Below are 15,407 nucleotides of genomic sequence, written 5' to 3' on the forward strand. Positions count from 1 at the left end.
GGTCTCATACATCCACGTGATCTAAATTCGCAGGTCAGAGTCAATCTTGAACTTTTGATCACATCGACATCCAAACCAAACCACACAAGCTTGCATTTTCGATCTGACGCATTCGCATGTCTACTAATGGAAATCAAAGGTGTGAAAAGTACAGTGTGACCACAGCTTAATACAGCCAATAATTACTTGCAATGGGCACAATGGATAACTTAATGCTATATCCTCTCTACCTCTCTCATTCTTCTCTTTCATTGTTTCTGTAGGTGGTTTCCCTCACACAGGTGCTCAGTGATCCTTTCTACAGGACTCTAGAGGGCTTTCAGGTGCTGTTGGAGAAAGAGTGGCTCTCTTTCGGCCACAAATTCAGCCAGCGTGGCAACCTGACCCCCAACAGCCAGGGCAGCGGCTTCACTCCCATCTTCCTCCAGTTCCTTGACTGTGTGCACCAGGCAAGTTGGCTACGCACATAAGAAGTCACATAGCAGACATTTACTGTATATCCATAGCAGCTTGGGGTTACGTGCTTAGCTAAAGGAGATCATAACGTAACTATTATTACATTAACTACTATGATTCCTTTATATAAAACATCAGAAGAGAAAGGAATTAGAGTAGTTAATGCTCTGGATTCGAACCCTCAAGGCTGTTGGTTTGGTACATTACTTAACACAAAGATTTGTTTTGCTGTATACACAAAAAAGTAGTAGTATCGTAAAGGCTTTTCATCTAATCGAAACCAGCGATTAGGGAGAGTGAAACCAGGTCTTAGAGTTTTCTGTAATGGACTACTGAAGCAAAATTGTCCCCTACATTTTGGATGACTTGATGGTAAGTAAATTAAGAGGACATTTTCATTTTTAGGTGAACTGTCCCTTTAAGAACTTTGATAAAAAGCACTCGCCGTGTTCTTCTTGCGGTCTCATTTATAAACGTGGCGTACACACTATTCCACCTTTTTTGTGAGTATGCCATGTTTATAAATGAGACCTCAATATGTGGTACTGCAAGAAGAACATGGTGAGTTCTACTTCTAATACACTAGTTGTGATCTCTGGATCGCAGCAGGAGGAGGACGAGCTGCTGAAACAGTTCTACACCTCCATCATTGAATCAGTCATCTGCACATCAATAACTGTCTGGTTTAGCTCAGCTACTAAATACGACCTAAATACGACCTTGAATAGTTCAGACTGCTGAGCGAATCACTGGTACAACCCTTCTTACTCCCCAAGAACTGTACCTATCCAGAGCGAGCAGAAGGGCTGCCAAAATCACTCTGGACCCCTCACACCCAGCACACTGCCTCTTTGAACTTTTACCTTCTGGTCGACGCTACAGAGCACTGCGCACCAGAACAGCCCGACACAGAAACAGTTTCTTCCCTCAGGCAATCCATCTCATGAACACTTGATGATAATAATTGCGGAACCAACATCACTACTTGCCATACACTTTTATACACATATACACTTATTTAACAACACACTTTACATGCCAATTTGCACATAACAGCTGCACATATAACGTTGTATATAGTAATAAACACGCACATACACTTGTCAATTTGCATATTTCCATTCACTACTTACTTCTATTTTTTTTAAATATATTTATTATCTGTTTTTTGTCCTGTTTCTGTAATTCTGTTGCACAGCAGAAGCTCTGTCACGAAAACAAATTCCTCGTATGTGTGAACATACCTAGCAATAAAGCTCTTTCTGATTCTGATTTAAAAAAAGACTTGAAGGGGAAAATGTGCGCAGCTGTAAGTAAACTCATATTTAACTTTAAGTATGACTTAGATGAACCACTTTAAATCATCATATGAGCCATAATCATTAATAAATACATTCAAATATATTCTGATGTACACTACCTGAAAAAAGTCTTGTCGTCTATCCAAGGTTTAGGAACAACAAATAATAACATAACTTCTAGTTGATAATTTGGTATCAGAAGTGGGTTATATGAAAGACAAAGGCCTCTAGATTATGCTTATTTTACCTTAATAAAATATGATCATGCCTTGATTTTTAATTGTTTAATTAGGATAGTAAGGTCTGACTTTGCTTAGACAAAAGTCTTGTCACTGAACAGAAATAATGTCCAGTATAGAATATAAAGTCATGGTGCAGTGGAGAAAGAATGAATATTGTGTATGACTCCCATGAGCTTGGACGACTGCATCCATACATCTCTGCAATGGCGTAAATAACTTATTAATAAAGTCATCTGGAATGACAAAGAAAGCATTCATGCAGGACTCCCAGAGCTCATCAAGATTCTTTGGATTGATCTTCAATGCCTCCTCCTTCATCTTACCCCAGACATGCTCAATAATGTTCATGTCTGGTTACTGGGCTGGCCAATCCTGGAGCACATTGACCTTATTTGCTTTCAGGAACTTTGATGTGGAGGCTGAAGTATGAGAAGGAGCTCTATCCTGCTGAAGAATTTGCCCTCTTCTGCGGTTTGTAATGTAATGTGCAGTACAAATGTCTTGATACCGCAGGCTGTTGATGTTGCCATCCACTCTGCAGATCTCTCGCCATACTGAATGTAACCCCAAACCATGACTTTTCCTTCACCAAACTTGACTGATTCTGTGAGAATCTTGGGTCCACGCAGGTTCCAGTAGGTCTTCTGCAGTATTTGTGATGATTGGGATGCAGTTCAACAGATGATTCATCAGAAAAATCGACTTTCTGCCACTTTTCCAAATAATCGACTTGAAGTCAAGTTATTATTTGTTGATCTTACAACTGGGATCGACGACAAGACTTTTGTCACATAGTGTACGTTCAATTTTAGGAAGGTTTCTAAGTCAATTTTATAAATCAGACCCCTGGCATGTACACTCAAGTGTCCTGTAGAGTCATGTATAAGTTTGTTGTTTGTTCAAACTATATATTTAAAATGAGCTGAAGCAACTCAATTCTTGAGGTTTTTTTAGGTTTCCTGTGATTGAATCTGAATTGAATTGATTACAACTAGTAAGTTAACTTAATTCCTTCATGTTGTCCCTACACAAATCCATTGTGTGGAACCCAACATTTTTTTTACAGTGCACTGCACATAGAAGCCACCAAAGCTAACATGGCATAAAATAAAATCTACAAAAACCATCTGATGCATCGTTTTTAGTAATTTTCAGTGGTTTTGTTTGCATGCAGATATTTTTTGAGATGAGGCAAGAAAAAAAAGCTTGTCTTTGTGTGGATGAAGCCTTAATCCGCAGATGAAGTGACTCGTGAACCCCCTGACCACTGAGCAGCACTTTGAGACCATTGCGGTTATCCCTGTCCTTGTTAATTTTGGATGAGCGTCCACTAAATGACAAATAACCAATTGCTCCATCTCTCTCTCTCACACACACACCGCTCTCTTGTTCCCACCATGCTTGGTCCATGAGCTCACAGCATTCCTGCAGTGTCCAGCCAGCAGGAGGAGGACGAGAAAGACTCAGCTGTCAGAATGCATGCTCGAGCTTTCCTTTTGCAATCCCCATGGTGGGCAAGCAATTTAGACAGAGCTGCTCGTGTATCTACCTACACCCCCCACCCTCTTTGAAATGATCATAGACAGATGGTGTATCATCCTGCAGCCAGCATTGTACTTGCTTTAGTGTTTCGCCATCACCTTTCAACATACACGTTTAGCGGAAAACAGCGATTTTGGATATTCTGTTGGTCTGTTGTACATGAGAATAAGTGAAGGGTATTAAAAAAAAAACGTTTGTGTCTCCAGAGAGATGTGCACCACTCCCATGCTCTTACAGACATGCATTGTTCTTAGGCTTGGTGTGATGAAATCAAGGCGTTTGAATGACCTAGCGGAGGTCCTGTCGTGTCACAGACCACAGAAATATAGCGAAAGCATCTGAAAATAGACGTGTCTCATCTTCGAGGCAGCTGTTGTTTTTGCCAGGACGTCCAGGTGGCCTGGAGTGTGAGAACTTTTGCTAGCTCTTCGGTCTGGATGCCGCTGGTTGTACATTACCACACGATGTCCTCTCCCGCTGATGTTATTTTTGTGCCTTTTTTAAAATCCCTCTAACTAATCGTTTCCTGGGCGTTTGCTAATCACTTTCTTGAATTGCCCTCTCAGTGGTGTTGAATCACTGTGGCTATGAAAAGAGCTTTTCACAGCTGAAACTGTTAACCCTGGGTTATCCTAAACCCTGGAATATCTTGAGTTATCTGTAATCACGTTTCACACTGCTCATACTACAGTATACCTGGGGTTAATGAATAATCAGGTGTTTATTAACTGTAATTTCACACTTACATTCCTAAACCCTGGGTTAACATTCTTATTTGCATCTTGTCAATGTAGGTTTTAAAGAGCCCCTATTACGTATTTTGCATTATAAAAGGTCATATTTTGGTTTTGGGGGTCTCCAACCAGGCCCGGATTGGATAATCGGGAGGACCGGGAGAATTCCCGGTGGGCCTTTCCGTTTTTTGGCCGCGAGGGCCGGTGTCTCTAGCCGCTTGCACTCTCAGCAGTCGCACTTTTTTCAATTGTTTAATTATTTGACCATAGCCTCACTCTTTTTATTCATTATTTTGCCGTAGCTCCGCTGTTTTTATTTATTTTCTCGCAGCCCTGTGAGCAAAATGCATCCTGCAGGTTAATGATGACGTACGTAACTCATCATTCGACAAATCATTCGACCCCAAACAGAGGCACCTTAGTGAATATAAGAATTTGAATAATTAATATGAATGAATATTACACCTGCTTAATGAAAATCAGATGATTCACTAAATTAATTAATCTGACATAACTTGATAAGAAATCTAAAAAGGGGGGAAAAAGATTAAGCCATCAATAAGAGTCTTGCAGATGACTGTACTATACTTATTTTTTATTCTTCACTCACCAATATTACAGCGCTATTGTGGTCCAGTGGTCAGCACGTTGCGTTCCGAGTTCGAACCTCATCTGAGTAATTTTTTATTTTTTCATTTTTAGAGTTAAGACATAATACTGTTTGGGTTACTTATGTAGGTGCACATATTTTATTTTTATTTTTTGTGTCACCACCATTACAAAGGACTGGATATCTATAAAGAATTTTGCACAAAATATATATTGAGATATTGCAGGAAAGGACATGTGATGGACAGTGATGTTTTAAAGAATAGTGTTGGAGATTTAGCTACCCTTTAATGTTCTTATAATTATGAAATTTGAATTATAAGAATTGGAAATTAAGTTATTTTAATATAGTCAGTCGTAATCTGAGGTGGGCCGGTCCAACGCTTGAAACTCCAGGGCTGAAAAGGAGTCCCACTCCGGCCCTGTCTCCAACAACAGGCTGATATGCATGCATGGTCAAAAAACACTTAAATTGTCTTATAATATGCATTTATTCATCCATTTATTCATTTTCTTTTCTGCTTAGTCCCTTTATTCATCAGGGGTCACCACAGTGGAATAAACCGCCAACTTTTTTAACGCAGCGGATGCCCTTCCAGCTGCAACCCATCACTGGGAAACACCCATACACTTACATTCACACTCATACACTACGGACAATTTAGCTCACCCAATTCACCTGTACCGCATGTTTTTGGACTTGTGGGGGAAACCGGAGCACCCGGAGGAAACCCACGCGTACACGGAGAGAACATGCAAACTCCAAATAGACATGCCAACTGACACAGCTGGGGCTCGAACCAGCCACCTTCTTGCTGTGAGGCGATTGTTCCACCCACTGTGCCACCGTGATTCCCTAATATGCATTTATTTTGACCTAATTATCCCAGCGACTCTCATATGATTTGTTCAGCGATTCATTTGTTCCCAAACCCCTCATTTGCATGAGAATAATCTGCACTGATTGGTCCGATGACCCAGTCTTTTGTGATTGGCCGACAGCGTTCAGCATGAGATGGAGAGAAACGCCCAGCATGGTTATGAAGTACACAGAGCAGAGTATATGTGTGAGGCCAATGCAGGAATGCATTAAAGCAATGCAGTTAAACACCAGCATATTACTCTACTCTTAACGCTAACCCGAAGTAATAACAACGACACACATTCAGCATTAATCCACACAGTGGCAAACTTGAACTATGTGTGAGGAACAGCTGAGGGTGGCCAAAGCTACAGCAAACAGCAGGAGATTGCGAGCACAAAACGCACTTAAATCGGTAAACAAAGAAGCACGCGATGCGTTTTCAACTTGTTTTTATATGCGATTATATGAAATAGCTCATACAGATTTAACCTGAGCGATACAGTACAAGCACTGATCAATAATAGATACATGAGAACAAGACGCACAGAGCAATTACAACTTACAATACACAATTAAATTCAGATTTTGCAAACTACAGTAAACAAGGCAACCATTTATTCACACTTCACATTGTGTAGAAAGGAGAAACACTTATTAACTGTCCATATTAACTGTGAAGCAGTTACTGACCAAGTCCCATACAATAGTAGTCTTTGCTGATCCTGTATTTGATAGCAAATGGCCGGCGAATCCTGCGCTGCAGGGTAGATAATTGTATTAATCATCAGAAAAATGACAGGAACAAACACAGCACACGGTTGGCTATACTGTGGTGTTGTTGTGCAAATGAACTTCAACCCTTTATTCCTCACAGCCGCATCTCTGGCCATCTCTTAATGATAGTAATCTTCACGTCATGATCAATCCCATGGTCACTCGCACTCCACTAGTGTTTGAAGGGAAAGGTGCGTTCACGTTTTACCAGATCCACCAGTTCATATTTGTCGATACGAAGAGGCAAAAGATCCAGATGAAGGATGAATCATTTAAATGACTCTGAGTCGGATCTGTTATTAAATATCTGTATTTTTAAGCAAAGTGCATTTTCAGATTTAACCCTCAGCTGGATGTTTTCATTCACTTAGTGCTGTGTTGCACCCTGCATGGAAGGTCATTTTCAAAAACCCATAATAGGGGCTCTTTAAGCCTCATGAGATGCTCAAAGGCAAGACAAAAGTAAAAATTGATGAAAATGAGGGGCAAAGTATGTCATCTTACCATCTCCTGATCGCTCCAGTTTACAAACCTTCCATCTTATGATACGTCTTTTCTCACCTACTGATGTTTATATGTCAGTGTCAATTTTATTTGAATAGCACTATTCAACACAACTAGAGGTTGACCAATGTGCTGCAAAGTACAAATCACAACAGAGAAAAATATATATATAAAATTATAGCTAAAACAGACAATTTTCATTGATAAAATGCCAAATCAAAGAGGTAAGTTTTCAACCTAGATTTAAAAAACGGACAGTGATGAAACGGATCTAACACAGAGGGGCAGAGCATTCCACAACCTAGGACCAGCTACTGTGAAGGCACGGTCACCTCTGCATTTCAGCCTCGACTTAGGGATGCAGTCTCTGGTTAAATGATCGAAGGGATCGACCAGTCTGATGCTCAATCAACATGTCTGACAGATAAGAAGGTGCCAAGCCATTTAGAGATTTAAAAACCAAGAGAAGCATTTTAAAAGTGACTCAATAGTGCACAGACAGCCAGTGCAGAGAGCGTAAAACTGGTGTAATATGCTCATGTTTCTTGGTACCTGTTAAGAGCCTTGCAGCAGCATTTTGAACTAATTGTAACCGGGATAAGGTTTTCTGACTAATCCCAAAGTATAGTGAGTTACAGTAGTCCAATCTAGTGGTAATAAAAGCATGGATTATTTTATCTAAATTTGTTCTTTGACTGTTTTTAAAAGTGGAAGCTGAAAGAAGCAGGATTTGACCACTGCGTTTATCTGTTCATCAAAGCTCAAGCCAACATCCAGAACAACACCCTGATTTTTTACCCAGGGCTTCATAGAAAAAAAATTAATTAAAATGATTTGAAATCATATTTTACATTTATTATTATTTTTAAATTATTTTTACATTAATTAAACTATTAGTTATTATTAAATTAATCATATTAAACTATTAATTATTGTTAAATTAATAATAAGCATTATTAAATTATATATTTTTATTATAATAATATTTACATTAAATTGAAATTAAACCAAAGGGTTTTAACATTATTTTAATAGCAAAAAAATGAAATAAAATAATTTAAAATAAAATTTTACATGTATTATTATTTTTAATTATTAAATTAATAACATTATTAGATATTATTAACATGTCATGTCATATCAGTCTTACTCTCATTAAAATCTAGAAAGTTCAAAGACAACCAGGCTTTCACATCCGACAAGCATAGCATAAGGGTCTCTAGCCCACTTGAACTATATAATGCACGCTTCCAGTTACTGACATTAGCATCACTGCTGAATCACTTTCTGATTGGCTGTCTGTTGCCAAGCATCCAACAGCAACAAATAAACACTTCTCCATTTCACTTTGAATAAACTTAACACCACAAATGCGGTGCTAAATCTGCTCCAGAGCAGGGTTTCATAACCTCAGGGATAAATGCAATGCTACCACCACTTTCAAATTAGAGGTGTTTTTACCTGGGGTTAACATTGGTGTTTAGAATGGTGATAACACAGGGTTAAGTGTGAGCGCAGTGTGAAAAACTCTTAATATTGCCCAAAAGCTCCTCTAATCTGACTTTCTTATTCCAGGTTCATAACCAGTACCCCCTTGAGTTCGAGTTTAATCAATACTATCTGAAGTTTCTGGCATATCACTACGTCTCCAATCGCTTCAAGAACTTCCTTCTGGACTCGGACTACGAGCGCCTGGAGCATGGTGCGTATGTGCAAATCCTCACGTCATCCCTTAACACTCATTCCTCTACAATGGGGTAAATGCAGAAGGACTTTTTCTGTAACACAGTTAGAGCACTTCCGGTGAATTGTATGCCATTACAAAATCACAGCATTTAAGGTCTGTTTTCTTTAAAAATCAATGATCTTTACTTTCTGATTGATACAGAATATAAAGATGGTCACAGAATGTACAAGAAGCGCTGCATTGAATTCCATTTTCCCCTGCCATGTCTTTAAAATATGAACATTTATATTACTCCAGTATTTTCAATGGAGTTTCCGCACTAGCCTGCAGATTCTGACGTCACATGCTAAAACAACTAAATGAATGCTTAACTCTATTTAAGTGATTATGTTTTCATTACAGTACAACATCGATGCTGTAATCGAAACCGTATGATTAAAAGTCATGTTAACCGTGCACTGAGTTGGCGGCAATAGCCTAGTGGTATTGTGCGCCGACACATAGCACTGACGTGCTCACGGCTACCCGAGTTCGATTCCCGGCTCGAGGTCTTTTGCCGATCCTTCCCCTCTCTCTGCTCCCAATACTTTCCTGTATGAAATCTCTACTGTCCTATCATAATAAAGGTGAAAAACCCTAAAATAATTATTATAAAACAAAAACGTTTATCGGTAGGGTAAAAAGTTCTAGCTGTTCATATACTTTATACAGCATTTGCCTCTTTATCGCCACAATTACATCATTGTGCGAATGTTTTTCAGTTGTGTTCGTCAAATAAACATGGGTTTGAATGGCTGTGTAGTGTCACAGCAGACACGTGCAGTCTTGCTTTACCTACCTGTAACAACTCTGATGACCTTTCCAAGCACTTCTTTTTAAGTGCTGCTCGTCTTATCAGTCTTGACTTCTGATATTTAATTTCACTCCTGATCATGTTACTTTGTGTAATGTGGGATTAACAACTGCTTCTTTGTGTCTCCTCACTAAAGGCACATTGTTTGAGGACAAAGGAGAAAAGCAGTCCAAGAGAGGAATCTGTATCTGGGAGTGTATCAACCGAATGCACCGCAAGAGCCCTCTTTTCTTCAACTACCTGTACAGCCCATCCGAGACGGAGGTAAAGAGTCTGTGTGTGTCTCAGACAGCTCTAATGGCGTAGATCAGTCCTTTACAACTTGTTTAACTCACAGCCTTCTAAATCAAAACACATATGTTTTTGTGGCCCACTACAATTTGTAAACAAACACTGTTTGTGGTGGCTTGGTCAGCAACTTAATCAGATGCAAACCCAGGGGTCGGGAATCTTTTTTCAGCAAAGAGCCATTTCTGATTTTTTGGCAAATGTATTATTTTAAAGAACCACAAGACTTTTTATATATGTGTGTGTGTGTGTGTTGGTAGTATAATCTGATGGGTATAATGTCAGGACACCTGAACTCAGCGGTTATAGTGAAAAAAGCATGAAACTGATCACTATTCAGTTTACTAACACCACTCTTTCAGTTCACTTCACTATTATGTGAAGTAATAATGACTCACTCTGTCTAAACTTCAAGAAGAGCCCAAGTTACCTCTTCTGTCATGTTTTCTGGTTGACTTGAGAGCTTCTGTCTCCTGGTCCATTCACGCAGTTTCATCTTCTCTTGAATAGGCTCATTGTCAGATTTACCTTTAAATTCCATTTGATAATTCCTTCTAAAATTAGCATTTTTCTTAGACTCCTGTGTGTAGGCTCAGATATTTCACATTTATAGTGACAATTAAGTTCTTCTCATTGCCTTTAAAGTGAAATAACTGAACATAAACATGGGACGCTGAGAAAAAATGCTCATTTTAGGTGAAATTTTCAGATGGTATTTAGAGGTTTTTGCATCTGAACTCTTCATATATGCTTGACCGCCTCTGGCATTTTGAAAATACAGATGTTGTTTAGGTTGGCCTCTGTGCCATTATTTATTTTCGCTGCTCACTGCTCGCGAAACAATATTCACCAACCAATGTGAGTGATTGTAAATGTATGAAAGCCGATTGGTCAAAAGTGACCACCTTTGTGTGTGTGCGCACACACTCAACACAGCTTTGCTCGCTATTTTTCTCTGAGTCATTCACATTCACATTCTCTCACACACACACACACACACAAACACACAAACATGCAGGTATACACCATGCACAAGTAATGCCGGATCAATTAAAATAAATACCGGAACGCAAAACAGGAGTATCTGACATTTCCCGGAGCAAGATCCAGCTCAAAATAAGCACTGTGGCGAACAGTTCATTTGCGTACTTAACGTAGACGACTTATTTACCATGTGTGAAAAGTTTCCTTTGCCTTGCGATTTCCAATGAGGCAAGCAGAGCTCGCATCACTCAAATTCCCAGATGCTCCCAGATCCAGTTTTAAATTCGAAAACTAGAGAAACTCTCTATTAACAATGTTATTTCTCTTAATAACAGCTGGCCGCCACCCTGCAATGTCACAACCCACAGGTTGAAAACCACTCTGTGCAGAGGTTATATTGACTACTAGTCCCAAACATGCTGATGCTTTTATCTAGATCACATTCAGAATGAAGAGCAGTTCACCGCTATTGCAAAACAGCCTGTTTGACCTTATGAAGTAGTCTTGTTACATCTGAATCAGGTGCTGACAGTCTGTAAGAAAAATAAGGCATGACTGGGAAAGCATATCTTCTCACTGGCGGTCATCCTCTGACACCGTTTCAAAATGGGAAAATCAGTTCACCCATATCCCAAACAAAAACATATTTGATGAAGTTTAGTGAGAGCAAAGGGCTTTGTGGGTTTATTTCTTCTTTCTTCCCCATTCCTTTTGTAAACACTGGCTGCACATTGTAATCTTAAGACGTCTGAAGGGTTGGGAAAGAAGTCTCATGCTTCTTCTAATTAATAATATATATATATATATATATATATATATATATATATATATATATATATATATATATATATATATATATATATATATATATATATATATATTTTTTTTTTTTTTTTTTTCTGTTTAATGGAGAAAAGATTTTTTCAACACATTTCTGAACATAATATTTTTAATAACTTCTCTCTAATAACTGATTTATTTTATCTTTACCATGATGACAGTAAATAATATTTTACTAGATATTTTTCAAGACACTTCTATACAGCTTAAAGTGACATTTAAAGGCTTAACTAGGTTACTTAGGTTAACTAGGCAGGTTAGGGTAATTAGGCAAGTTATTGTATGCCGATGGTTTGTTCTGTAGACTATCGGAAAAAAAAAAACAGCTTAAAGGGGCTAATAATTTTTATCTTAAAATAGTTTTTAAAAAATTAAAAACTGCTTTTATTCTAGCCGAAATAAAACAAATAAGACTTTCTCCAGAAGAAAAAATATTATCTGACATACTGTAAAAATTTCCTTGCTCTGTCAAACATCATTTAGGAAATATTTAAAAAAAAGAAAAAAAAATTCAAAGGGGGGCTAATAATTCTGACTTCAACTGTATGTATATACATATATATATATATATATATATATATATATATATATATATATATATATATATATATATATATATATATATATATATATATATATATATTTATATATATATATATATATTTATATATATTTATTTATTATTTTTTTATTATTATTTTTTATTATTATTATTATTATTATTATTTATTTTTATTTTTTTGAGATGGCACGCAAAATAATGGAACGATTCCTCATAAATATCACTGAATGAGGTTTTCTGACCTGCTCAAATGCAATTGCATCATGCCATCAGCTACTGGAGGTTTGTTTGGACAAAAATCATACATTTCTTATCAGATTTGTTTGCTTACTTGGATCGAAATGAATTTGGTCACACTTTACAGCAAGGTTTCATCAGTAAATGTTAGTTAATGTATTTACTAACATGAACAATACTTGTACAGCATTTATTAATCATAGTTTAACATTCACTAATGCATTATTCAAATACTAATTCATGTTTGTCAACATTAGATAATGCGCTGAGTTAACATGAACTAACAACGAACAACTGTATTTTCATTAACTAACGTTATCTAACATGATCAAATACTGTAATAAATGCATTGTTCATTGTTTTCTCATGTTAACTAATGGCCGGTTAGTTCACACCAAGCTGACGGTCTCCTGTCAGGGTTCAGTCAGCTTCCGTCCACCTAGTTGGTTTGGTGTGTTCCACACATTGGGTTAATTTCAGATCGAGTTGGCACGATTTAGCATGTCGAATCGCCGTCAACCATTGCCTGAGAGCTATCAGAGTTATTCAACAACGAATCAACGTGAGTGTAATATAATGAAGTGACGCAGCAAGTAAACTATTCAAGTCAAGAAGAAATGAAAAGTATTTAAACCTGCAGTAATACACTTGAATGTGTGCTTGCCTTATTTTGTTTTTAAATCTTTTGTAAACTGTATAATCATATATTTTTTAGTTTAGCATAGTTTAGTTTTGTCACATTACAGACAACCTTAGGATTTTTTGCTTGCTGCTTAAAAAAAGGTCATTGAATATTTTCAGTTTACGTGTCTACTGGGTGCTGTAGACCGAAAATTCTTTCATTCATTCATTTTCCTTCAGCTTAGTCCCTTTATTCATTAGTGGTCACCACAGCAGAATAACCCGCCAACTTATCCAGCATTTGTTTTAAGCAGCAGACTTCCAGCTGCAACCCAGTACTGGGAAACATCCATTCACACTCATTCACACTCATACACCACGGCCAATTTAGTTTATTCAATTCACCTATAGCGCATGCCTTTGGACGGTGGGGGAAACCAGAGCACACGGATGAAACCCACACCAACACTGGGAGAATATGCAAACTCCACACAGAAATGCCAACTAACCCAGCCGGGACTGGAACTAGCGACCCTCTTGCTGTTAGGCGACAGTACTAACCACTGAGCCACTGTGTTTCCCTAGATCTAAAATAGTCTATCAATACAAAAAAACACAAACCGTTTTCTCAATTGGACTCAAAAAGTGTTGTACATATACAAGTTGTGTATACTGTATGTTTACTCATGTAAATAAAAATGACTGGACTGATTCTGAAGGATGAACATGTGTATATTAACATATCTAATGGACAGCTAATGCCAAATTCTGTCAAAAGTTCCATATTGACTAACTGACATTGCATTAATTGCATCTTTATGAAAAATACCAATAATAGTTTCTGTTTTTCTTGGTAGCCGGTGTTGAAACCTCTGATTTCTGTCCCCAATCTGACAACATGGGAGTTCTACACTGGTGAGACGCTGTCCACAGGCCCGTCCTATGACTGGTGTATGCTCACTGTGCGCTCACAGAGCATGGAGGAGTCCGACACCATCGCCACCACCAAGAGGAGGATCGTCTGGCCGTGTTACAGCAGCGTCAGCCGGGCACAGCCTGACGCAATATCCAAACTCTTAGCTGTGAGTCAATATGCCTTTGTTTTTTCTTCATTTAACAGAACCAACACTACAGAATTACGATAACAGGCTTTTCTCTTATAATTAAAGCGAAAGTTAAAATCACAGCCAATCATCCTACACTTGTTCCAAACCTGTAGATATTGAACAATGTTGAGAATAAACAGCCATTGACTTTCATTGTATTGTTCGTTCCAACTATGGATGCTTTCTTCTAACATTCCTCTGAATAACTTGTTTTGATTTCAACAGAAGAAATAAATTCATAATACTTAAATAGACATAATATAGTTAGATATAAGATATATATTATAGGTAGTTAGTATGTTATATTATATTAGTTATAATGTACAGTGGTGTACGGTAGAGGTGGGCGATATGACCTAAAATTAATATCATGGTATTTTTCATCTTTTGAACGGTGACGGCATAATATCATGGTATTACTTTCAATAGCAAAATAATATACATCTCAAGGAAGAACGGACAAAAGAAAGTCTCACTTCTATCACTCTTTAAAAGTTTCGGTTTGGGTCATTTTAAATGCTCAGTCTCGTTATGAGCTGATCTTCATTTCTCTGTGTTTCTGGAATAAAGCAGGCGAGTCAGCCGCACCAATTTATGAGCAGACAGAGCAGGATTCTCATGATGACCACCGGCACAATACCCCTCTTTGTTATGAGCTATAGTTTCAGTGTAAACTTAGTAAAGGCGAGTTTCTTTGGCGATGATGTCTACAGTATTAGACTTTATATTTAGCGGACATTTGCGCTGAACACGCGGAGAATGCAACGCATCAAGATTCAGGCACCTTCTCCGAAAACACTCGATTGATCTCAGCTGGCGGCTCAACATTTACCTCATGTCATGATCGCTGTCATCTGCGCCATCATTATTATTATAACTTTAGGTGAGGTTTGCAAACCTGTGCACTTTTTACTCTTCAGCCGTTTGCATTTCCTGCGGTAACAAAAGCTCCCTGTTATCTGACAGCGGGAAACGTTGAGTGACTGACAGCTAATATGAACCAATACAGCAGCAGGGTAGAGCGATTCAGCAAGTTTTTAGGGAAAATCAAATCAGATTGCACTACAACCATTATATTCAGACACACAAATGCTCCCAAATATATTATGAGGGCGCATAGATTACATTTCGGGCGCTCATGCGACCAAAATGGTTGCAATTTCGAGCCCTGTAGTATAAGGACGGGTATTCAGACCACAACT

The 15,407-nt window shown here is 38.0% G+C and overlaps 1 protein-coding gene across 4 annotated transcripts in view; it reads left to right on the forward strand.

Moving 5' to 3' along the window:
* The window catches only part of sbf2 (SET binding factor 2), a 309,070-nt gene that overhangs the window by 281,302 nt on the left and 12,361 nt on the right, over positions 1–15,407 (forward strand). For all 4 annotated transcript variants that reach the window (XM_056462363.1, XM_056462364.1, XM_056462365.1 and 1 more), the window contains 4 exons: positions 264–449; positions 8,603–8,729; positions 9,704–9,831; positions 13,957–14,181. In XM_056462363.1, coding sequence (XP_056318338.1) covers positions 264–449; positions 8,603–8,729; positions 9,704–9,831; positions 13,957–14,181 — 666 coding nt within the window. The remainder of the gene's footprint in view (positions 1–263; positions 450–8,602; positions 8,730–9,703; positions 9,832–13,956; positions 14,182–15,407) is intronic.

This window comes from Danio aesculapii, chromosome 7 (genome assembly GCF_903798145.1).
Source record: "Danio aesculapii chromosome 7, fDanAes4.1, whole genome shotgun sequence".
NCBI lineage: Eukaryota > Metazoa > Chordata > Actinopteri > Cypriniformes > Danionidae > Danio > Danio aesculapii.